General features: G+C 44.7%; 1 protein-coding gene across 2 annotated transcripts in view; it reads left to right on the top strand.

The window, feature by feature from the left end:
• The first annotated feature begins 1,957 nt into the window (after positions 1 to 1,957).
• Sos1 (SOS Ras/Rac guanine nucleotide exchange factor 1) overlaps positions 1,958 to 24,728 on the top strand; it is a 91,511-nt gene continuing 68,740 nt past the window's right edge. The window contains exon 1 of one of the 2 annotated variants that reach the window (XM_076558727.1): positions 1,958 to 2,158. In XM_076558727.1, the coding sequence (XP_076414842.1) occupies positions 2,072 to 2,158 (87 nt within the window). In that variant the 5' untranslated portion in view covers positions 1,958 to 2,071. The remainder of the gene's footprint in view (positions 2,159 to 24,728) is intronic. The other variant, XM_076558728.1, reaches the window with a different exon arrangement.

Below are 24,728 nucleotides of genomic sequence, written 5' to 3'. Positions count from 1 at the left end.
AACTCACTGTGTAGCTGAGATTGGCCTGGTACCTCTGCTTCTACCTCCCTCTCCCAAGAAATAGTTTTCTATCGAGGGCTGATTTGGTTCAGTCACTTTGGACCACACAAACCAGTTGTTGAAAATAACTGATACGTTGTTCTCTGAAACTCTTTTCCAACTCTTCCCCAGGCTATAGTTCAATGCCTCTCTCTTTAAACATTTTATTTTGTGTGTAGTTTGTCTGCCACTGAACATGTATGGAGGCCTGAAAACAGCTTTTGGGAGTCAGTTTTTCTCTTTCTACTGTGTGGGTCCCTGAGGCAGAACTCAGGTTCTCAGGCTTGGTGACAAGTGCCCCTTATTGCCAGCGCCATCTCCCCAGCAGGTCCGCTCTGCTGACTTATTACAAAGATGGTTGGTTTGTGGATAGACTTCGAAATATCATCTTAAACAGGTCCAAAGGGTGGGGGATTAAACGAAAGATGTAAACCTGTGTGTGTATTACAAAAGGGACAACGTGAAGATTTCATTCAGATTCTAGGAGGTCGTCTAAAGATTAAGAACGGTGGTTTCAAACATCTTTCACCTGTGAGATCTTGTTTATTGTACCCCGAAACAGCAGGACATGATGTCAGTTTGAGCCCAGGCTGGTTCTTCGAACTATCTTCTCATCTATGAAATGAAAACTCTGAGAACTGAAACGACACTTTACCCAGAAAGCGTTCGATGATAAAGCATAATGTGCTACAGAGTTGCACAATGCCACTCTCGTAAGCGTCTGCATCCTAGGGATGGAAGGACAATTCATAGAGACTGCGTCTATAGCATTCCGGGGTCTTCATGTCTCTATTCTGGGTCGTGTACCAGGTGAAAAAACAAAACAAACAAACGAACAATAAAACGGTCTTTCAGAAGCTAATCATGCAGCTGAAGCCATAAAAGATACAAAGCAGGGTGGACTAAGCCCGTAAATAAATGCCGTGGGTTTGAGTAGACGCATGATCAATACATAATCCACGTCTACGTTTTCCTTGTTATGGAAACAAGGCGATCTCTCCTCTCACCCGGCAAACACTGAGCAGTAGTTTTTGTGAGAAGGAACCTATTTTGTGTGTGTGTGTGTGTGTGTGTGTGTGTGTGTGTGTGTGTGTGTGTGTGTGTGTGCAATCTGTTTAGTAGACAGTGCATGCTCAGGGCACTCCTTATCTTCACGTTGGGAACAAAGTACACACACCCCCTTTTTCTGAGACCCAGGGCCCAGGATCTCCCGGAGCGGGACGGGCTGCTCCCGGCCTGCCGGACCACACAAAGGGGGCGCTTTGCCTGCTCGCTACGCCCCCACGCCCAGGCCCTCGGGTCCGGGGTTCGCCTGCAGGGTCCCTCGGCCCCGCCCCTGCAGTGCCCTCCCAGCCTCTTCTTGCGCGCGCCCCTCCTCATCCGCGGCGAGCCGGAAAACCCGGAGCGGCCCGGCGGCGCATGCTCAGTCGCGGGCAGGTTCAGTTGGCTTAGTAGGAAGCTCCAGCGCTTACACCGGCGGCGGCGGCGGCGGTGGCGGCAGCGGCGGCGGAGCGGTCGGGTTCCACCAGCAGCGACCTCGGGCCCTTCCCCGCCCCCGGCCGACCCCGGGCCCCGGCTCCGCCCCGCTCCGAGCCTCGCGCTCGACTTCCCCGCAGGCAGGCGGACGGGCGCCACCGGCCCGAGCGGGTCCCTCCACGCGCCGTCCGTCTCTCGGCGGCCCAGGCCGTGCGCCCCGGGGAAGCGCAGCCCGGGTTGCGGGCGGCGGCGGAGGGCGGCCCGGGGCGGAGAAGCGCGCGGCGGCGGCGGCGGCGGGGGTTAGGGGGGGGAGAACCTGCCCCGGGGCGGTGGTGCGGGATGCCGCCGCCGCCACCGTCGGGCTGCGGTGGTTCTCGGCGGGCGGCGCGCGTGTCCGGTGGGTGTCCGGCCGCGGGCCTCGCCCCCCAGCCGCCTCGCCAGCGCTAGCCGGGCCGCGCGGAGCCCCGAGGGGGGCCGGGCTGTGCGCGGGCTGCGGCCCTGCTCCGCGCCGCCGGCCGCCGCCCCTCCGCCCGCCCCGAGGCGCCCCGCGGGCACCATGCAGGCGCAGCAGCTGCCCTACGAGTTCTTCAGCGAGGAGAACGCGCCCAAGTGGCGGGGGCTGCTGGTGCCGGCGCTGAAAAAGGTAGGGGCGCCCGAACCCGCTTTCCCGGCCGCGGTCCGCGCGCGGGGCTGGGCGGGCGAGGGCGGGGAGGCGGGGCGCGCGCACCGCCGTCTTTCTCCCCGGTCGCGGGGCTCCGGGGGGGAAACGGCACGGGAGGCGAGGTGCCCCCCGCGCCCGGCTGCTCCGGCTGTTGACACTCGCCCGGGGTGCGTGGGAAGGCCGCACACAGTCGGGGAGGGTTGGCCCGGATAATCCGAGCGCGGAGGCGACGGCTGGAGGAGCCTCGGTTTACCGTGGAGGTCAAAGAAGGCCACACACTGCCTACCTTCTGGGTCTTACCGACCTGCGGTCAACCTCCCCGTTTTAGGAGTCCAGGGCGCTCGGACTGGCTCGAGAGTGCCCTGGCCACAGTGCTTGCCTAAGTAATTGCGAGGTAGCCTGCCAGCCAGAACATGGCCTGCTTGGCTTTGCTCGCCCTCGGTCATAACTCCCCGTTCACTTGACACTCCCCCACCCCCATTACAAGGGTGATGCACATGCCACTGTGTTCAGATGGGTTCTTCTGGGGAGTCTGAGACTCCCCGAACCCCGGTTCGGTTTGGCGTTTTGCATTTTTTTTTTTTTAAGACTTCGTGTGTTACTCTGAGTTTGCCAGAGGTTAAGGTAAATTATTTGGAAATGTTGCTACATTTTCAAAGCTCCTAAAGCAACATTGTGAACCGTCGATGGTTTGGTTCGAGCATTTTGAAGTTTTAAGCCTTTGTATGTTACTTTTTTAGTTTTGCTAGTGGTTAAAGTTCTCGGGAAATGTTGCTACATTTTAAGGGCTTCCAAAGCAACACTGTGACTTTGTAAACACTGTACTAAGTCAGACATCTGAAACAGGGGTGTTTGAATGGATTTAAAGCAACCAGATTGTTTTTGCTCTCATTTGCCTTACCTGTAAAAATTGCTTTGCTCTTCCAATAGTTTTAATCTCGATTTCTTCTTGCTCAAATATTTTTCATGCTATGTTGCTAAAGTACAGTTTTGTTTCTATTGAGAATTGAGAGTGTTTGCTGTACCATTATGTGGAGCCTTTCAATTTTACCAGAGAGTTTTGAAAGGTGTTTCATAGTCCTCAAAGGTCAGCAACTTTTAGCTCCTCTGTCCTATTCACCTTCCCCTCTTGGTATCTTATGATGGAAACTGCTTTGTTGGAAGACTTTGCTTTTATTTTTCAGATTTAGGTTACTGGTTTTTATTCTCAAATGTCTCACTGTTTGCAAACCTCTGTGGTGTTTTCTAAGGAAATCAAAGAGACCGCCTTGTCCTGCATACTTTGTTCACATGGGCTTTACCTGCAGACTTGACTGTTTAGCTTGTAGGAGGGATGCTAGAAGCTTGGTGTCTTGACAAGATGAGACAGAAAAGTTTATTTATATGTATAAAAACCCTCACAGGACATTACCATTTGGGGTGTTTGGCTTAAAAGCAAGTAGCTACTATTCTAAGGAAACCTCCAAAATAACACTTGAGAATCCTTTGAAGTGGAAGAAGCATTGTAGACATTGGAAGACCTCTCTAACCTGCCACATGGGTGGCCCTTGCTGAAACGTATCCACAGACGCATTTTGTTTGGCTGGCATTGTGGTGTTTTTGTTTTTCAATTTATGTGATTAGTCGCCAGTATCTTAAAATAAGAAATATTGCATATGGTCTGAATTCCTATTTTTCTTGAGTTATAGACAGTCTTGCCATGCATTTCCACACAATAGTAAATTGCTAGAGTTGTGAATGGCTGCCTTCTTTAGAAAGGCTTGTTTCCAGTTTGCCACAGCATTGCTCATGTTCTGTAGCCTCGCAGTTGGTTGGTTTTCCACTTGCAGCAGAGATATCCCTGCAGAAGTGATGTGTTTCCATCTGCTCTCTAAGATGTAATGCTCTCCCCTCATTTAAATTCTCACCTACAATGCTCTTAAGACCCCTAAGACAAGGTTGGACATATTTCTCATAATCTGAATATGCTGTTGTAGCTTAAAATTATTGAATTATCATCTGTGTTCTGGGCATTTCATGTAGATGTGTCCTTGGACATTTTGTGTGGGTGTGTCCTTATCTTGAACTCTTTCTTCAGACTTTAAACTACTTGTATAATGCCTAACTTGGCCTTTTCTTACCACAGGCTTTTTGGACCGGCTGTTCCTTTTATCTGGTCTAATACTACGCTACCTCAGAGATTTTCTCAAACCCTCAGGGCTGAGTTGGATAGCGCTCCATTGTTTCCTCCTCGCATCCTATCCTAACTCAGCAGTGAATGTGAAGTTCCAGTTTACTTGTCCATGTTCTCACTCCCCATCTAGAGACTAGGAATGTTATCTTACCCTATTGGACTTCCTATATACGGGCTGTGCCTGACACCTGTTAGGACTCATTTTGAACAAGTGCCTTTGTTACTTTGAGTTTGTCAGAGGTTAAAGTAGATTATTTGGAAATGTTGCTACATTTTCAAAGCTCCTAAAGCAACATTGTGACTTAGTAAATCTTCAAACTGTCTTCCCTCTTTTGGTTTGGTGGTTTGAATTTTTAGCCTTTGTATGTTACTTTTTGTTTGCCAGTGGTTAAAGTTATTTGGAAATGTTGCCAAGTGCGTAAAGGGATACTCAAAATAAAACTGCCCCCCCCACCACCATTTTTTAACTTCGTGGTTAATGGCTTTAGAATTTTATTTGTTTGGCTCAAAACTCTGAAGTCATCTCTGCCTCCTCTCTGTGTACTATTGTCCACCTCCAGGCAAAAGCCTTATGTTTATCAACCTCTAACATGCTTTTGTAATCTACTCTCCTAACTGCTTGGAGTTTCCTCTCCCGGATTACTGTGATAGCCTCCCAACTGGGTCCCTTGCCCCAGCCCACTTGCCTTTACATATTTCAGAAGTTATAATATACTTTTGAAAGTGTTAAACATTTGTTCAGAATTGTCGATGTCCTTTGAGTTAAAATGTAGTTTTTGGCATGGAATTTATAAGATGGTTCTGCCTTGATCTTCCTATTTGATTTCTTATAAAAAAATCTTTCTAGATAGGACTGCTACTTTTCCTGAGTGTATTTATTAGGCCCCACGTTATCTTTCCTACATTTGTCACATCCCACCAATACATGATGCTTGTCTCAGAACAAGTATTTGCCTTTGGCACTAAGGATAAATTGCATAATTAAAAAAAAGACTAAGTGGAAGGTGGTAGTGGGTATGTCTGGAAAAAGAACTCATTTTTGTTTTTTAGACAGTCTCATCCTGTAGCCCAGACTAGTCTTGAACCTGCAGCTTAGCTGTCCTGGTTCATTTGGGGTCATAAATATGGGCTAGCACTTGTGGCCAATGAGGGGTTTTAAGTAGGAAGTAAGACTTGATTTGAATTTTAGAAACTTCACTTTGGTCAAGGGAAGGGAAGAATGAGACTTAGGTAAGGGAGAGAAGCTGAAGCCTGGTGTACTAAGTTCATCTAAGAGGCGATGCACATTTGGATTAGGATGGATGCTATATGAGCACTATTGGAAAGGCAGACCTGTCAGGACTCAGCACCTCACTAATGATTGCAGGAATGTTAGGAGGTGGGAAGAATCTTTTTGGGTTGCTTGTAGATAGTCACTGGACTTTGGCGTGGAGAGGGGAGTGGCATGATGAGAAGATTTGGATCATGTTGGTTTTAAAGGCCTTTGAATTGTCCAGGCAGATTTCTCTGGTTGGCAGCTTGGTTTTGATACCTGACCAGCAGATCTGGAAGTCTGAGATAGAAACCTAGATGAGGTCGGTGTCTACAGAAAGCCTTATGTATGAGTCAAGTTTGGTAGTACAAGCCTGTTATCCCAGCTACTCAGGAGATGAATGCAGGAAAATGAAACATTGAAGGCCAGCCTGGACAACTTCTGCAAGAACTTGTCTCACAATAAAAAGTAATAAAAGGCCTGGGGCTGTCGCTCAGTGGTAGAGTAGTGGAGGGCAAACCTAGTGTGTATGGGTTCAGTCTCCATCACTGACAAATCTACGTAGGGATATTTGTAGTAGGTCTGTTCAGCTCCAAACAACAATCTCAATGTCCATTTGTCTATTTGTAATCAACAAAGAAATGAATGAACAAATTGTATATAGCCGCATAATGGAATCAAAGGGAATGTGGGTTACTGATATACATGGCAATGTGGCCAGCCCATTTAATAACCGACAAAGCTAAACTAAAACTGCATGTTCTGCATTACTGTACTTTGATAAAATTCTAGGAAATACAAACTAATGGCGAGCATTGGTTATTATAAAGACAGACTTTTAGGTTAGGTGTGCTGACAGAAGCCTGTAATCACAGCATCTGAGAAGAGGGCAGAGGGTAAGGAGTTAAGGTCATTCTTAGCTACATAGGGAGTCCGAGGCTGAAAGAACAGGAACAAAGCCAAAGAGAGACTTTTATGCTAACTTACCTTAGCTGTGCTAATGGTGTTACATGTTGGTGTGTGCTAGGTCCTGTCGGATTCTACAGTTGAGACAGACACCGCTTACTGTTGACTAGTTTCTCAAAGAACACCACTATAGCTGTCCTCTTAGACTATGACTGCCCCACCATCCTGGCTTTATCACATGCTTTCCACCTACTTCCCATCAGTCTATCGTTCTGTCTTGAGGTAGTCTGGAACTCACTATGAAACCCAGGCTGGTCTCAGACTTGTAACATCTGTCCTGTCTCAGCTCTTCCTCCTCAGTGAGAGCTGCTCTGTCCAGCTTATCTGATTTTTCTTTTTTTAAGACAGGATTTCTCTATGTAGCTCTGGCTGTCCTGGAACTCACTATGTAGACTAGGCTTGTGCCAAACTCACAGAGATCGGGGTGTACCACCACACTTGGCACTTATCTGATATTCTGATGAATTTTATAATTGCTGGTATAAGCACACTTTATTCCTAAATGCTTCAACCTGCATCAGTAACTAGAAATCAATAGCTTTTTTACAGTTCCTTCTGTTTTTATAAGAAGTTTATGCAGTGGATATACAGATGTTATTTGTTCTACTTAATGAGTGTCTACTATTAAAGTCTCTACTAAAGTATGGAACATTACCTTGGCTCTTAAAGTTCCCTTCATACCCTTCTAATCAAGTCCTGCCCCTCCTCCCAGAGATAGCCACTGTTGTAACCTTTCATCATCCCACCAGAGGTTAATCTTATCTGCTCTGGAACATCATGTAAATGGATTTAAGTAGTGCATATTTTTAGTGAGGCATTTGAGATTATGCTTTAAGAATTCAGTCCTTTTTTCCATCACGTGATTATATCACGGTTTGTTTATCTAGTGGATGGATATCTGATGCTTTAAATTTGTAGCTATTAATAAAGTTGTCATAAATGTTCTTTTAAAATTTTGAAAATTGCATTGATATGTTTGTGCATATGTGCGCATGCATGCATGAATGTGGAGGTCAGAGGACAACTTGCATGAATCTGTTCTTTCCTCCTGCCATGTGGATCCCTGAAATCAAACTCAAGTGAGCCATTTCAGAGGTTCAAATGTAACTCAGACTGGCCTTGAACTACTGATCCTCCTGCCTTCACCTCCTAAATGTAGGAGTTCTAGGTGTTCACATTCAGCTTCTGTGGTTCTTGTACAAGTCTAGTTATAAACACCTTTCATTACTTGGACAGTAATACCAAGAGACATGGCTTATAGGGTAGGTAGGTAGGTAGATGATAGATGATAGATAGATAGATAGATAGATAGATAGATAGATAGATAGATAGATGATAGAGATAGATAGCGAGATTGATGATAGAGATAGATAGATGATAGAGATAGATGATAGAGATAGATAGATAGATAGATAGATAGATAGATAGATAGATAGATAGATAGATAGATAGATAGATATTTATGAGGAATTGCTAGACCTTTTTCCAACATGGTTGTACCATCTTACATCATCATTGATAGATGGTAGTTCCTTGCCAGTATTTGGGGTTACTAGTCTTTAATTTTAGTGGTTTGAAGCACTAGCTTATTTTACTTAGCTTTGTGTCATCTTGTAAATAATCATATTGATCACCTGTTTATACCCTTTTTTGGTCTCTCTCTCTCTCTCTCTCTCTCTCTCTCTCTCTCTCTCTCTCTGTGTGTATGTGTGTGTGTGTGTGTAGGTCAGAGAACAACTTAGAGGAGTTGATTCTCTCCTTCCACTCTGGGTTTCCAGGATCAGATTGAGATCATCAGGTTTGGCAACAGATACCTATATCCTCTGAATCACCTTGTTGGACCCTGCTTTCATATTCTTAATAGTCATTCTTGTATAATCCTTTCCACAGTGTCTGCTTAACTCTTTTGTGCCCCATAAAACATTGAATTATTTTTTAAGATGCTTTATATATTCTATCCTTTTGATAATGTGTTTTATGATTTTTTTTTTTTTTTTTTGGAGACAGGGCCTCATGTAGCTCTGGCTGGCCTTGAACTCATGATCCTCACAACTCCACTCCCTGAGTGCCTACATCATAGGTGTGTACTACCATGCTGGGTATGGATATTTTCTTCTAGCCTATAACTTGCAGATTTACTTTTCTAGTAGTGTTTTTTGACAATTAAGTTTCAACTATCCATCCCTCCCTTCCTTCCTCCCTCCTTCCCTCTCTCCCTCTCTCCCTCTCCCCCTTTCTCCCTTTCTCCCTCCCTCCCTAACTCCCTCCCTCCCATCCATCCCATCCATCCCATCCATCCATTGTCTCAAGTAGCCTAGGCTGGACTTGAACTTATTATGTAGCAGAGGCTGGCTTTGAACTCCTTATCCTCCTTCCTCCACATCCCAAATTCTGGGATTATGAACCTGTGTCACCATGCCTTCTTTGTTTTTGCTATTTAAGGTTTCACGCTGTAGCTCAAGTTGGCCTGAAATTCACTACAGCCCAGGTTGACCTTGAACTCATAGTCCTTTTGCTTCTACTGTACAAGTGAGCCACCCAAGCCAGCTAGATAGAAATTTTGAAGAATCACTGTGTACTTCCCTGGAGCATAATTAATCAATTAATTGAGAACTAACCTGTTGGCAGTAAATCCGTGTAGGAGATTTTTGTCGTCGTTTGTAGAAGGGATGATGGTGGCCTTGACTACAGCAATAGCTGTGGGGACAGAGAAAGTGGAACAAATTTTTAGAGATTTAGAAGCATATTGGTGATTGATGGACAGGACAGTAAGAGGCATCATAGAAGATTCCTAGGTTTATGATTTCAGGGTCTAAATGGTGATGGTGATGAAGGCAGAAGGAAATAAAAGGAAAGTACATTTGGAAGGAAATAAGAAACCATCGAGGGGAGAGAACAAGGGAATCCGTGGCTGATATGTAGAACTGAATTGTATTGTAAAATAAAATTAAATTAAATTAAAAAAAAAAAAAAAAGAAACCATCGAGATGGCTCCTAAGGTAAGGTGCTTGCCACCAAGCCTGATGGTCTGAGTTAGATCCCTGGACCTGCATGTTGGCAGAACAGACCCAACCCTACAGGTTGTCCTTTGACTTTTTTAGGCACAGACCAGGGTGGGATGGGTGGGTGGGTGGGGTAGATGGATGGAGAGAGGTAGATAGATGGATCATAAAAAAGTAAAGAACCCTCAGCCCTCTGGGGATGAGAACCAGCATGGAACTATGGAAGAAGAAACTTACACTTTTGGGGTAGCCAAATTGCCAAAAACAGAATGCCTTCTTGTTAGACTCTCCTCAGTAGCAGCAGGTAAGTTGTACCTGATGATTGTAATGATGTCCTTCAAAGTACAGTTCACAGTTTATACCCCCAACAAAGGCTTTCTCCCACAGCTACACACCCTAAGTAGCATGTCTGTGCTACTGGTGTTATATTTAGGAAGTGGTCTCCTGTGCCAGTGCGTTCAAGAGTACTTCCTACTTTCTCTTCTATCAAGTTCAGAGTAACTGGATTTATGTTTGAGATCTTTGATCCACTTGGACTTGAGTTTTGGCACATAATTTTAATCTCAGCACTCTGGAGGCAGAGGCAGACAGATCTGTATGTGTTAGAGGCCAGCCTGGTCTACATAGCAAACTCAAGATCAGCCAAGTATACATAGTTCCTTTTCTGCTTTATTTCACACCCACGCACATGCTTGCGTGCTTGCATATGTACATGTGTGCGTGCATACACTTACATGCGTGTTTATGTCGTGCGTGTACGTGCATGCACGTGTGTGCTTGCGTTTATGTGTATGCGTGTACGTGCGTGCTTACGTTCGTGCGTGCTTACATTCATGCGTGCTTACGTTCATGCGTGCTTACGTTCTTCTGAATGTACTTGCATTCATGCGCGCATGCGTGCTTGCATGTGTGCGCATGCGTGCGCATGCGTGCGTGTATGTTTGCATCTGTTCACTTCGTGCATGTATGCTTGCATCTGTGCATGCGCACAGACGGGTGTCCACTTAGGCATGAAAGTGTGTCGGTGTGTGTCTGTGTATTGGTGTGTGTGTCGGTGTGCCTGCTCTGCAGCGTTCGTAAGGAGGTCAGAGGAGGGAGTTCTGTTGATGTTGAGATGGTCTTACTGTGTGGACACGGCTGAGCACTGGGAATAAAAGTGTGTGCTCAGAGAAGCAAGCCCGGTGATCTGAGTTAGTTCACCAACTCCTACCAGTTGCCCTCTGACCTGGATGTGCACACACCCAGGTATGTTATGGCTGGCTACGCATATACGCACAACGCACTAGGTAAGAAATAACTGAATATAAAAAGTAGTTCTGCCGGGTGGCGGTGGCGCACGCCTTTAATCCCAGCACTCTGGAGGCAGAGGCAGGCGGATCTCTGTGAGTTCGAGGCCAGCCTGGGCTACCAAGTGAATTCCAGTACAGGCTCCAAAGCTACACAGAGAAACCCTGTCTCAAAAAAACAACAAAAATAATAATAATTCTGAAACTGTTGAATCAAATTCCACACTAAAATAGTGCTGACTAAAATATTTGCTTATATTTCAAAAATTTGGAATTTCCTGTTATCATCAGAAAGATTTTATAAAGATATAAAACCTTTATTCCGTGTAGATGTGCGTGTGTGTGTGTGTGTGTGTGTGTGTGTGTGTGTGTGTGATAGCACAAATAGTATCTATACCTAAAGAAAACAGGCTCCCCCATTGTGTCTAGCACATCTTGGTCATTTCAGGATTTAAATGTAATTATATGGTAGTAGAATCCAATCAGAATGAAAGGACAGATTTTCTTCCAAAGTTTTAACTGATTGCTCCCAAACAACTGGCTAATTAAATTCTGACTAAAAGCATGGTTTGATTTCACTTCAATGAAACGAGAAGAGAAAAACCATACTAAACTACTGTTCATGCCTTTGTGTGAGGTCTTTTTCTTATTTTGAAGTTTGTCTTGGTTTCTCATTGCTTGATGTTGAAATTAAGAACAGTATTTGAGTTTTTAAAAACATTACCAAACTCTTTGGAATTACTTCATTAGTCTTAAATGTTGATGCGTAAGCAAGTTCTGTTTATTATAATGCTGATTAGTCTTTTTGCTAAGAAGCACTCACTGTCTTACATAGTACCTCGATAGATAGAATCATTGTTTCAGTTGGTATTTCAATTAGCCTATCATAATTCTTTCCAAGCACGAATTTATTTATCTATTTATCTGTTTGTTTATTTGATGTGTGGAGCAGACAATAAAACCCAGGGCCGTGTGCATGCCAGGGAAAGATTACTATATCTGTAGTCCCCTTCTAGGTTTTTAAATAGTTAATACTTCTTATTGATAGGTAGCACATTCTGTTTTGGTTATTACTAGGCTGTATAAAAATATTTGCATTTTTCTTATGTCTAAATACAAGGAGTGGGTTTATAGCTGTATCTTTTAAATTGTATTTATTAGTGTGTGTGTGTGTGTGTGTGTGTGTGTGTGTGTGTGTGTGTGTGAGATGTGGGTTGGGGTGTGTTTGAGAGTACTATTATTATATGTGGGTATTACCACACCCAGCTATACCATTACTTTTTAGAGTCACATCAGTCAAAAAAAGGATTACATGTTATTTGTGTGCACATGTGGGAGGGATATATATACACATATCACAGGCAAAATGGTGCAATGGGAAGGTACTGGACAGATATGCAAGCCTGGCCTGAATTCAATGCCCAGAACCCACACAAGAGGCAGAAGGGCAGAAATGACTCCACTAAGGTGTTCTAGACATACAAGTTGTAGCACACCCCTACCACCCAGAATGCATACACAATAATAATAAATCAAAATTAAATCTTAATTGTAAAATAATGCATTTTAAAAAGAATATAATTTGGGCTGGAGAGATGGCTCAGCAGTTAAGAGCACTGGCTGCTCTTCCAGAGGACCCAGGTTCAATTTCCAGCAACCACATGACAGCTCACAACCATCTGTAACTCCAGTTCCAGAGAATCTGAGACTCTCATAGAGACACACACACAGGCATAACACCAGTGCACATGAAATAAAAACAAGTAAATTAAAAAAAATCATAATTTAACTGAAGGTTTATTAACTTTTTTCCAACATTACATTTCTTATAGTATTTTTATTTTATAATTAACTTAATTTCATATATCAGCCATGGATTCCCTGTCCTCCCTCCCCCCCCAGCCTCCCCCACCCTCCAATCCACCTCCTACTCCCACTTCCTCCAAGGCAAGGTCTGCCCTGGGGAGTCAGCCCAGCCTGGCAGACTCAGCCAAGGCGGGTCCAGTCCCCTCCTCCTTACACCAAGGCTGAGCAAAGTGTCCCAGCATAGGCCCCAGGCTCCAAAAAGTCAGCCCATGCACCAAGGACAGGTCCTGGCTCCACTGTCTGGGGGCCTCCCAAACAGTTCAAGCTAATCAACTGTCTCACTTATCCAGAGGGCCAGGTCCAGTTCCATGGGGGCTCCTCAGCCATTGGTCCCCAGTTCATGCATTTCCACTAGTTTGGCTATTTGTCCCTGTGCTTCCTCCAGCCATGGTCCCAACATCTCTCACTCATACAATCCCTCCTCTCTCTCGCTGATTGGACTCCCAGAGCTCCACCTGGGGCTCGGCCATGGATCTCTGCATCTGCTTCCATCAGACATTGGATGAGAGTTTTATCATGACAGTCAGGGTGTTCAGCCATCCAATCACCAGAGCAGGTCAGCTCAGACATTCTCACGACCATTGCCAGTAGTCTACAGTGGAGGTATCTTCGTGGATTTCTGGGGACCTCTCTAGCACTCTGCTTCTTCCTATTCCCCTGGGGTCTTCATTCATCATGGTATCTCCTTCTCCATTCTCCCACACTGCTCCTGATCCAGCTGGGACCTCCCGCTCCCCTAAGCTCTCTTTCCCCTGACCCTTGCCCTCCATTACTCCCCCACCCCCACCCCCAGTTTGCTCATGCTGATCTCATCATCTATTTCTCTGTTGTTGGACAATCCCTGTGTCTTTCTTAGGGTCCTCTTTACTAGGTAGCCTCCCTGGAGTTGTGAGTTGTAGTCTGATTGTTCTTTGCTTTATATCTCGTATCCACTTATGAGTGAGTACATACCATGTTTGTCTTTCTGACTCTGGGTTACCTCATTCAGGATGATTTTTTTCTAGCTCAATACCACAAGGGCACATGCTCAACTATGTTCATAGCAGCATTATTTGTAATAGCCAGATCCTGGAAACAACCTAGATGCCCTTCAACTGAAGAATGGATAAAGAAAATGTGGTACATATACACAATGGAGTACTACTCAGCAGAGAAAAACAATGACATCATGAGGTTTGTGGGCAAATGGATGGAACTAGAAAAAACCAACATTACATTTTTATTGATTATCTGGGAATTTCACATCATGCACCTCAATCACACTCACTTCCCAGCCCTTCCTTGTCTGCCCTCCACCCTTGTGACCTCCCCTTCCAAAAAAAAAAGTCCAGTTTGTGTTGCCCGTATACTCACTGGAGCATGGTCAAACTCAGTGCCCCGCCCCTTAAGTAGAACTGAGTGCCCTTCCCTCCCGCACTCCGGCCAGAAGCCATTACTTACTGTGGAGACTGCACATCAGCATCCCATCACACTTTATAAGACTTCTCTTCTATGGCTTCCTGTCTATGCTGTTACTTTTTTTAGGGGGAGGGAGGTTGGGTGGGGGTTGTCATTGTCAAGAAGGCTTCCATGCCCCTCCCTCTGAACTGTGCATCTACAGTCATCAATATAATAGCAAAAGTCGTCTCCTTGCTCTTCATAGTCAGCAGGAGCATGGATCATGGACCTCTGCACCGTTTCTGGTGACGGCACAGACCACAAACACAGCCCCTGGCTGCTGTAGGACCACAGACCCAGACAAAGCCCTCGGAGGCAGCCCAGTCCATGGACATCACCATGGCCTCAGGTGGCAGTGCAGGACACTCACATCAATATGGCCCCGATGGATGCAGAATAACCTGCGGACACCAGTATGGCCTCAGGCTGCAGCACTGACCACAGACATCCACATGGGCCGTGGATATTAATACAGACCATGGCCACAGTAGGACCACAGACTCAGACATGGCCCTCAGGTGGCAGTGCAGGCCACTCTGATAAGTATGGCCCCTGGTGACAGCACACCCCACAGACAAAGCTTGTTAACTCTTAGAAGAACAGGAGGCATGTTCTCAGTCTTGCAAGGTGGACCCGACTTTCCCCATTGTACAGCTAATAAAGGACTATATGCAGGCCATTCTTACATACATGAGAACTTTAAGACAGGACTTAAAACCCACTTCTTTAATTTGATAGCAATGTGACTGGATGGTAGACATCCTTCCTACTCTATAAAATAGGGCGAATACCTACATATTAACCTCATGTAATGACCGCATGTTACACTGGGCATAGTGCCAGGAGACTGCAGCCCAGCACTGTGGAGGGATCAGGAGTTCAGGGCCATCCTCCGCTCTCTCTCCCTTACTGTTTGCTTGTCTGAGACAGGGGCTCACTATGTAGACAGGCTGGTCTTGAACTCCGAGATCTACCTACCTACGCCTCCAAACTCTGCCCTTCAAGGAGTGAGGGCAGTCTCATTGTCGTTTACGACCTTCTGCTTACTGTTGAGCCTTTGCTGGCACTGGAAAGTTAGTCCAGTGCTGATAAAGTCCCATGGAGGTAAAGGATGGTGATGACTGTTGATTTCACTCCACTCCAGCCGCAGACTCCCCACTCCCTGTTATATTCGTATTTTAAAGACAGGGTCTCACTGGATAGACAGCTGGAGGACTGCACCTGCGGTACAGATGGCCCAGCAGGCCCACAGGGAGCGGCACTGTTAGGAGGCGTGGCCTTGTGGAGGAGGTGTGTCACTAGGGGGCTTCGGGTCTCAGGAGCTCCAGCCTGGCCAGTGTGTCTCTCTCTCTTCCTGCTGCCTGTGGATCCAGATGTAAAACTCTCAGCTTCCTCTCCAGCACCATGTCTGCCTGCACACTGCCATGCTTCCTGCCATGAGAATGGACTAAACCTCTGAACTGTAAGCCAGCCCCAGTTAAATGTTTTCCTTTGTAAGAGTTGCATCCCACAGGCCTCATTTTTTTTTTTTTTTTTTCTGGACAGGGTTTCTCTGTGTAGCTTTGGTGCCTGTCCTGGATCTCGCTGTGTATACCTCTGGCCTCGAACTCACAGAGATCTGCCTGGCTCTGCCTCCCAAGTGCTGGGATTAGAGGTGTGCACCACCACCGCCCAGCCTTGTTTTTGTTTTTTAAGACAGAATGTAGCCCAGGTTGACCCTTAACACCTGACACTTCAGCCTACAGCTCCCAGATATTTGGATAATACACATGTGCTACCACATCTTGCTGGTACTTTCTTAATTTTTAGAAAAGGACTTATTTTATTTTATGCATTTTTCCTGCATAGGCCAGAAGATGGCACCAGATCCTCTGGAACTGGAGTTAAGGCTTTTGGGAACTGAACCTGGGTCCTCTGCAGGGGCAGCAAGTGCTCCTAACTGCAGATCATCTCTTTGGCCCCTCTCTTAATTTCTTAAAGGTTTGAAGTTGGTCATACAAACAGTGAATATATAACTTATGAGTTTGGTTTAAAGAATAATAAAATTAATGTCTGTATGCCAAACACAGATTAAAACGTCATTTATTTTTGAGACAAGGTCTCATATAATTCAGGCTGACCTGGAACTCTTGGCAATCCTCCTGCCTTAGCTTCCTGAGTGTTGGGATTACAAACACGAATCACCATTCTCAACTGAAATAACATTTAAAAATTATTATTTTTTCTGTATGTTATGTATGTGGGTGCCTTGCCTGCATGTATGTCTGTATACCATGTGCATGGTGTTCACTGAGGTCAGAAGAGGGTGTCAGATCCCCTGGAACTAGAGTTCCATTGGTTGTGAGCTGCCATGTGGGTGCTGGGAATTGAGCCTGGGTCCGCTGCAAGAGCAGCCAGTGCTTTTGCTGTTTTAGCAATTGCTAACTCATTTCTCCTGCCCCTGCATGTGGTTTTTAAGATGGTTTTACTCAGAGCCCAAGCTGGCCCGAACATCATTACATAGCCCAGGCTGGGCTTGAACTTGGAGCAGGCCTTTCTTGCCTTCGCTTCCTGAGTGCCGAGATTACAGGCATGAGTGACCACTCCCAGCCTTAAAACAATTTTTCTCTATTTTATTTTATTATTTAAAAAATTTTTGTTTTATTTATTGGCTCCCCATTCTGGTCTCTTTTAAAGCAGATTGTACTTTAATTACTTGGCTAAGAGTTTTCTTGTGCACAGTGTCTTTCATGGTTGGTTCTTAATATTATTCACTGACTTGTATGTTTTGTATATTCAGATTTGCTCAGTGTTGTTGGTGCTCTTTGTTTTCAGAATCAAGATGAGTAATTTCTTTTTTTTCTTTTTTAACTTTTTATTGATCTTTGTGGATTTCACATCATGCATCTTGAGCCCACTCATCTCCCAGCCCTTCACATCCACCCTCTGCCCTTGCAACCTCCCCCCTAAGATGAAACAAAAATAAAATTTAAAAAGAAAAAAAAAAAGACAAGACCCTCATCATGGAAGCTGTAGTATGACACAGTGCGTCACATAGTAAACCCTTTGGTCCATACATTCTTACTTGCAAGTGCTATTGCAGAGAGTCATTGGTCTGGTTCGAAGTCTCCGGTTTCTGCTATGCTGTCAGCACCAGCCCTCTCTGAACGTCCTGTTGTCTGTGTCATGGAGATCCTGCAGCTTTGGACCAGCAGCTGTGCTCCAGCAGATGAAGGATGGGGTGGATGATGGGATGAGCCAATTCACAGCTTTGGTTCTGGGCCTGGCTGGTTTGCTGGGTTGGTCAGTCTGCTGGCTCTCCCCATTCTCACCACCAGGGTGAGCTCCCCGGCACCTTCCCTCACCCCAGTCTCAACCGGGGCAGGCCGGTTCTCTAGCTCTCACACCCTCAGGCTGGCTCACCCACACCTACACCCCCAGGGCCAGCTCTACTGTGCTGCCCAGGCGGGGTGCAGAGCCCTTCCCAGAGTGCTGCAGCTGGTGAGGGGCAGAATCAGCTCTCCTGCCTGCCACATGTGGCTGGGGTGAGGGGGCAGGATGAGTAATTTCATATAAAATCTTTCCATTCTTTCTTGGATGCTTTGATTTATTCAATGATACCTAAAGTGAAACCAGAATCTTAGAGCTACCCTCCTCCTCTGCCCTCACGCGATCTCTGATTCCCATAGTTAACAAGAAAAACCTCAGTCCAGCCCAAAACTCTAGTGAGCTGTACAGTATCATTGCTGCCTACAGGGAATGAATGCTTCTAGCATCTACAGTCTAGGTCCTTCCTCGGGGAAGCTGAAACAGGATCCTTCCTCTCCCAATCCTCCAGCTCTGTTCCACTGGCAAGGATGCCTCTGGGCCTCCAGCCCTTTTCCGTGTGGTTAAATACTTTCTTTTCTGCCTCCAGTTGTGAAGAAGCCTTCGTACTTTGTGTTACTGTGTGACGTATGTTTACATTGGTGGGGGTGAACTCGTCAGGTGTCTTCCTCGGTCAGGCTTCATTTGACTTCTTGAGGCAGGTCTCTGAAGCTGTTGTCTAGGGCCAGCTTGTCCCACAATGGCCGCCTGCCCTGTGCATGCTCAGGTTACAGCTGGCTACTGTATGTATGCCTGCCCACTACTTCCTGGGTGTTGAGGGTCCAAGCTCCAGTCTTCTGCTTGCACAGCAGTCGCTAGCCACTGAACCCCCCCCCCCCCCCCAGTCACCTCTTAGGCGTTCTCTATAGATTCCTAGATGTTTTGCTTACCACAGGTAAGCACAGGTAAGTCTGTTCCTCAGGTGGTGCCACACCGTCCTTCGTATTGCAGTAAGTCTGGTCCTAATTTACGTGATACTCGTCAAAAAGGATCAAAGGATTCAGAGGCTCATCTGTCCTTTATAAAGATCAGCTCTTCATGTCATGGTCTCATGTACTAATGAATATTAGTAAACTTATTTGTTCCAGGTTGCAATTTCTAGCTTTCTACATTTATTATGAATCCTCTCATAAGGAAGAATTCCTCCTTAATTAGGGATATTTGGTTATTATGATATATAGATCAGATAGAAAACATTGTATGTATATTTAATTTTTTTCAGAGTGAAGAATTCTATGACAGTCATTTTCAGTGTAATCCAGTGAGTTTTGTTTTGTTTTGTTTTTTAAACGAACAATAGCAATCTTGGAAACTTGAAAGTCCAGTATCAAGATTGTTTTGTTTTTAGGTGTCATTTACCTTCTCAGCCTTGTATAAAGCTATTGTATTTTGAATAGTTACAGTTTATTTGGTTTTAAAGGTTTTTTGTTTGTTTTGGTTTTGTTCTGGCTGTCCTGGAACTCACTCTATAGACCGGGCTGGCCTCGAACTCACAGAGATCCCCCTGCCTCTGCCTCCCTTATGCTGGGATTAAAGGCGTACACTACTATGCCCAGCTTAAAGGTTTTTTGTTTGTTTGTTTGTTTGTTTTTTAAGATTAATTTTATTTTTACTTACGTATACCACATATCTGTGGGTTCCCACAGAGGCCAGAAGAGGGGGTTGACTAACCTGGAGTTAGTAAGTGGTTGTGAGCCACCCAATGTGATGCTGAGAATTGAACTTGGGTCCTCAGCAGCAAGTGATCTTAACTACTGAGCCATCTCTCCAGCCCTTGATTTGGTCTTAAAATTATTCCATCTTTTAGCAACGAGAAAGCTTTTTATGATATTCAGATGTTCTATTGCTATACTCTGTTGCACACTTTCTGTCACAGTTACATGTCTTTAGCTTTATAGTGTCTTAAACTATACAGTTTTGATTTAAAGAGTTACGTCTGTGTATGTACTCTGAAAAATATTTGCTGTACATGAATCCTATTGTGTGTGTATATGTGTATGTGCAAATTGTGTGTGTGTGTGTGTGTGTGTGTGTGTGTGTGTGTGTGTGTGTAGAGGCCAGAGGTCTCCTTGGTTTCATTCCTCAGGAGTTGTCCTCATGTTTTGAGACAGGATCTCTCACTGGGACCCTACTAGTTATAGAAGCCTTGGGTAATGTGTCTAATTTCATATTCTTGGCTCTTGGAATACATACAGTACCATTTCCAGCACCAGGGTGGTGGCTCATTGCTTCAACAGACTGCTTGATTTTTTTGGTGTGCTACATTAGACATTAGCACACATTGGTGTGCTCATTGCCCTATGTCATGTTGCATTTGTGTGTACACACACACACACACACACACACACACACACACACACACAAATTCAGTGACCTTGACATTGGCTTTGACTCCTGAGGAAGGCTATGGCTGTGCCTGGTCTTTGTGGACCTGTCTGTCTATGTGGTATGCCTTAGACAAAGCCTCATGAGGAATTAAGTCCAGACTGAGGGATGTGTCAGGTCTTAGATGGCCTTCCACTTGTCCCTTTGGGATCTGGGTGACTGTCACTGTGGATACCTGTTCTGTCTCACAAGAAGATGATGAGGTTCTTGGCTGGTGTCTGATTGGGCTGCAGCATCTTCATGGTGGTTTCCAGTGCTGTGATGGTCTTTTAGTTCCAGAAGGCTGGGATCTCTGTCTTCTGGGACATCTTGTACTCCAGGGCTCTGTAGCAGCAGTACCTAGGCTTCCTGTGTTATTGCTCTAGTAAGACAGTGATGACATGTCCTTAGTTTATCATTACACCCCCAGTCAGTAACTAAAGCTCACGCATGGGTTTGTGAAGTAAGCCCTTCCGCTTGCTGAACCATCTCCCTGCCCCTTCTTGCTTTGCCTTTTAAACTAACCCCAGAGTGAGGAGCAGTAAATACCTGAAGCATCAACTATGACTTAGCAACCATAACACTGAGGTTTGAATAATCAAATCTTTATTATTTGCTTTTATGGTAAGGGTTTTGAAAATACCAGCCTCATTTGAGATTCTCTCACTATACTTAAGACTGAGAAGACGGTTCACTAGGTAAGAGTACTTGCTCTGCAACCATTAGGACTTGGGTTCAAATCCCCAGAACACACATTAAAACAAAAAGCAAACCCAGGCATGACTGTGGGTACCTGGAACCTGCACTGGGGAGCTGGGACAGGTGGATCTCTAGAGTCATAGACAGCCATCCTAGCCAAAATGGTGAGCTTCTGGTTCAAGAAGAGGTCTTGTCTAAAGGCTGTGATGTGAGACACCAGTGTCCTGATCTGGCTTCTTCATGTGCGTGCACTTGTACACTCACGTGCATGCATGGTACCACAAAGGTGTGTGTGTGTGTGTGTGTGTGTGTGTGCACGCGCGCGCGCGCGCGCGCGCGCACACACACACACACACACACACAATAATTAAAAATAATAAAAAAAAAGGAAGTAGAAGCTCTGGGCTTGAGACGTGATAGAATACAATCTAAAGCCTTTTCAACTCTTCAGAGAGAGATTGGCCAGAAAGAGCTGTTAAAGAGTCATCAGAACTCAACACCGGGCCTCTGGCCTTCACCGAGGGTTCCCGAGTATCCTTAATGTCAGACAGAAAGTCACACAGAACTGGTTAGAATAGCAAATACAGTCGTCATATAATGTGCTAGGGTTTACTACATACAGGTCAACTGAACCATCAGGATAGAAGCCAATCAGTCCTTCTGAGAAGTTTAAAATTCAAGAGGTGGCATCTTTGGTTGAATATGGTGATTGTATCTTACCAAAGGAATGGCTGTCACGCCAATTAAAATTCCTATTCATGTCTATCATTGATTCTTTAGTATTTTCTTTAAAAAGGGGGCGGTCTATTACTAAGGCTGAGAGATGGCTCAGCAGTTAAGATCTTTCGCTGCTCTTGCAGAAGACCTGGTTTGTGTTGCTAGCACACTCATGGCAGCTCACAGTGGTCTGTAACTCCAGTTCCAGGGGATCTATTGCCCACTTCTGGCTACCACAGGCACTAGGTACATAATGTGGTGCACATAGGCAAAACACTGATACGCATTAAAAAATGTTTCTTAGAAAGATGTATTTTTATTACTTTTAATTATGTGTTTGTGTATGAATATGTACACATGAGTGGTGTCCATAGAGGCCAAAGGTTTGGGGTTCTTAGAACTGGAATTACAGGTGGTTGTGAGCCACCCAACATAGGTGCTCGGAACTGAACTTGGATCCTCTTGAAGAGCAGTATGCACTCTTAACCACTGAGCCATCTCTTGAGTCTCTAGTGAAGTTTTTTCATTTAAGAAACTTAAATTAATGTATTTAATTTCTTTAAATTATACATTTAAAGAAATATATCAAGTTTATGTGTCAGTAAATACAAGTGTAAAATGCAATATTTTTCAAAACTACACTTAAAGGAAAACCCACATCTAATTTAAATAATTTTAAAATTTGTTTTACCATTGTGTGTAAGACATACACACACACACACACACACACACACACACACACACACACACACACACAGTATCAGCCTTGAATGGCTTTAGGGAGCTGTTGTAAGATTTGTCAGGATAACCTATTTTGTATAGTCCTGCACAGTTTGGATCTTTTGGGTCCCAGTTTTGAATGTGATTCAGTACTTTAGATCTTAATACTGTCTTGAAGGCAGCATTTTTTTCTTTTCTCTGTATTAGGTGAAATATAATGCTACTTTTCTGTATCTTAACCACATTTTTCTTGGTTGAGTAAAGATCAGTTAGTGTAAACCTAGCAGTTGGGACTTTGCTTGACTTTTAACTGAGTTTTTAGTTAGAGGACTTGAAATGTTTATTTTGTTTTGTTTTGAGGAAATAAAACAATATTGGTCTCTTGTAGAAATGAATTTTGCAAACCTAATTTGAAAGAGTAGATGATAAAGATTAGTGTCCAGAAACTTAGAAATACACTTGGTGTTGTACTCCATTTTCTATAAGTAAAGTAATTCTCTGTTTGACTTATTTACTTAATAGGTTTTATTCAGCTTTTAATAACCATCAGTAAATAAAATTATCAGACTTGAATTTTGAAAAAGTTTACATAAAATACCATATTTAACCAGTATTTGAATGTATAAGAATTACAGTTATCCAGGTACTGTTTTTAGTCTTTGTGTTTCACTGGTGTGGCTGTGTATAACGAATATGATTCTGAACAACAGATGTCTGTGGTAGTTTAGACTGATCTTGTGTATGGAGTAGTTGCTGCTTGAAGGCATGCTCCGGGAATCAGCCACGCCCCTGGCCCTACTGCTACACAAGCACTTTATGCCTTCACCTCTGCAAAACAGAGGCTTCAAGTAGTTCCTGAATGCCAGAGGCTTGGAGAAAAAAAAAAGGAGAAAATAAATTTATAAATAGATGAACAAGGCCTTGCCTGATTGGAGCATCATTATCCAGTTAGATTGATAGAAGAACATACAATTACAACTCATTGTTAGAGCTCAATTATCAAACTGTAGTACCTGGAGTAAGGGTTGGTACACAGCAGAATATAAAGTCAATAATGGAAGCAATTCCTGTGTTTGGCTCACTCCTGTATAGCCAGCCCTTAACAGTGTATGTGTGATACTGGAGATGTAGCTCAATTGGTGTGAGTGCCTGGCTAGCATGCCTGAAGCTGTGGGTTTCATCCCCAGCACCACACACATACCTGTAACCCACTACTCAGGTGGTGGGAGCGGGAAGATCAGAAATATAAGGTTATCTTTGGCCAGCATAGTGAGGAAATACTGGGCCAAAGCCCCAAAACCAGCTAGGCAAACTCCAAACTCTGCATCTCCATATCTGATGTGAAAACTCTCTTCAGATTTCCAACTCTTTTCAGCTTTGTTGACTGCAACACACTTCTTTCTCTTGAGCTGGTACCACTGCCTGTTAGCAGCTGTCCTCAGCAGGTATCCCACAGCTCTGGCATCTCCAACATCTTGGGGTCTCCAAGGCAATTCAAGCTTCAATTTCACAGCTTCATACAGTGGCCTCTCTGGGCCTCCATTCAGGGACAGCCCTGACATGTGCCTGGTCTCCGTGGCTTTCCTTAGTTGCTCCTTGGCTCTAAAGCCAGAACCACGTGGCCAAAGCTGCCAAGTTCTGCTGCTTGCTGGGACTGGAACATGTACCTTTGTTCAGTTACATCTTCACCAGCTTTCTGTTTTTGCTGGTTTCTTTCATTGCTTATACTTGACTATCCTGAAACCGGATCTGAAGACCAGGCTGGCCTCAAACTCAGAGATCCACCAGCCTCTGCCTCTGGAGTACTGGGATTAAAGGCGTGTACCACCACATCCAGCTCTAAGCTTTTCTTTAATTCCTTTTCATAACTTGGAAACTTAGCTGGGTGGGATCTTGCCCTGAGGTCTCCAGTCCTTTTATTCCATTTCTTAATCTGTTTATCTCCTTACACACAGGACTTTTAGCTCCATTCTCTGGTGCTCCTTTTCTCTTCCAATTTTACATTTTGTGTTTCTTGCTCAGCTTGCTCCTTTTCATTATAAATCTTCACTAAAGTTAACACTGGTAACCACATAACAGAGTCTATACTAGGCTGTTTTGAGATTTCCTCTGCCAGTGGAATTAATCCAAAACTCTTCAATTTAGTTGCAGGCAGACTTTTTGGACAAGGGCAAAAAGCAGCCACAATCTTCACCAAAATGTCACAAGAATGATCTCTAGGCAACATATTAAAATTCTTCTCTGAAACCTCTTGAGTCAGGCCCCCGCAGTGCATCAAATCACATTGAGTGTCCCTGTCTTCCATGCTCCTACTAGGATGTTCCATTAAGCAGCACCTAAAGCGTTCAACCATTTTCTAATCCACAATCCCATGGTCCATATTCCTTCAAGCAAAAGCATGGTCAGGCCTATCACAGCAGTACCCCAGTGCCTGGTACCAACCTCTGTCTTAGGGTTTCTGTTGCTATGAAGAGACACCATGACCACGGCAACTCTTATAACGGAGAACATTTAAATGGGGCTGGTTTACTGTTTTAGAGGTTCAGTCCATTGTCATCATTGCAGGATATGATGGCATGCAAGCAGACATGGTGCTGGAGAGGGAGCTGAGAGTTCTACATCTGGATCCACAGGCAACAGGAAGTGAACTGTGTCACTGAGCATAGTTTGTGCACAGGAAACCTCAAAGCCCAGCCCCACAGTGACACACTTCCTCCAACAAGGC

This window comes from Peromyscus maniculatus, chromosome 22, assembly GCF_049852395.1.
Source record: "Peromyscus maniculatus bairdii isolate BWxNUB_F1_BW_parent chromosome 22, HU_Pman_BW_mat_3.1, whole genome shotgun sequence".
Classification (NCBI taxonomy): domain Eukaryota; kingdom Metazoa; phylum Chordata; class Mammalia; order Rodentia; family Cricetidae; genus Peromyscus; species Peromyscus maniculatus.
Note: the sequence above shows the minus strand (reverse complement) of the source record. Positions and strands in the feature narration are given on the sequence as shown.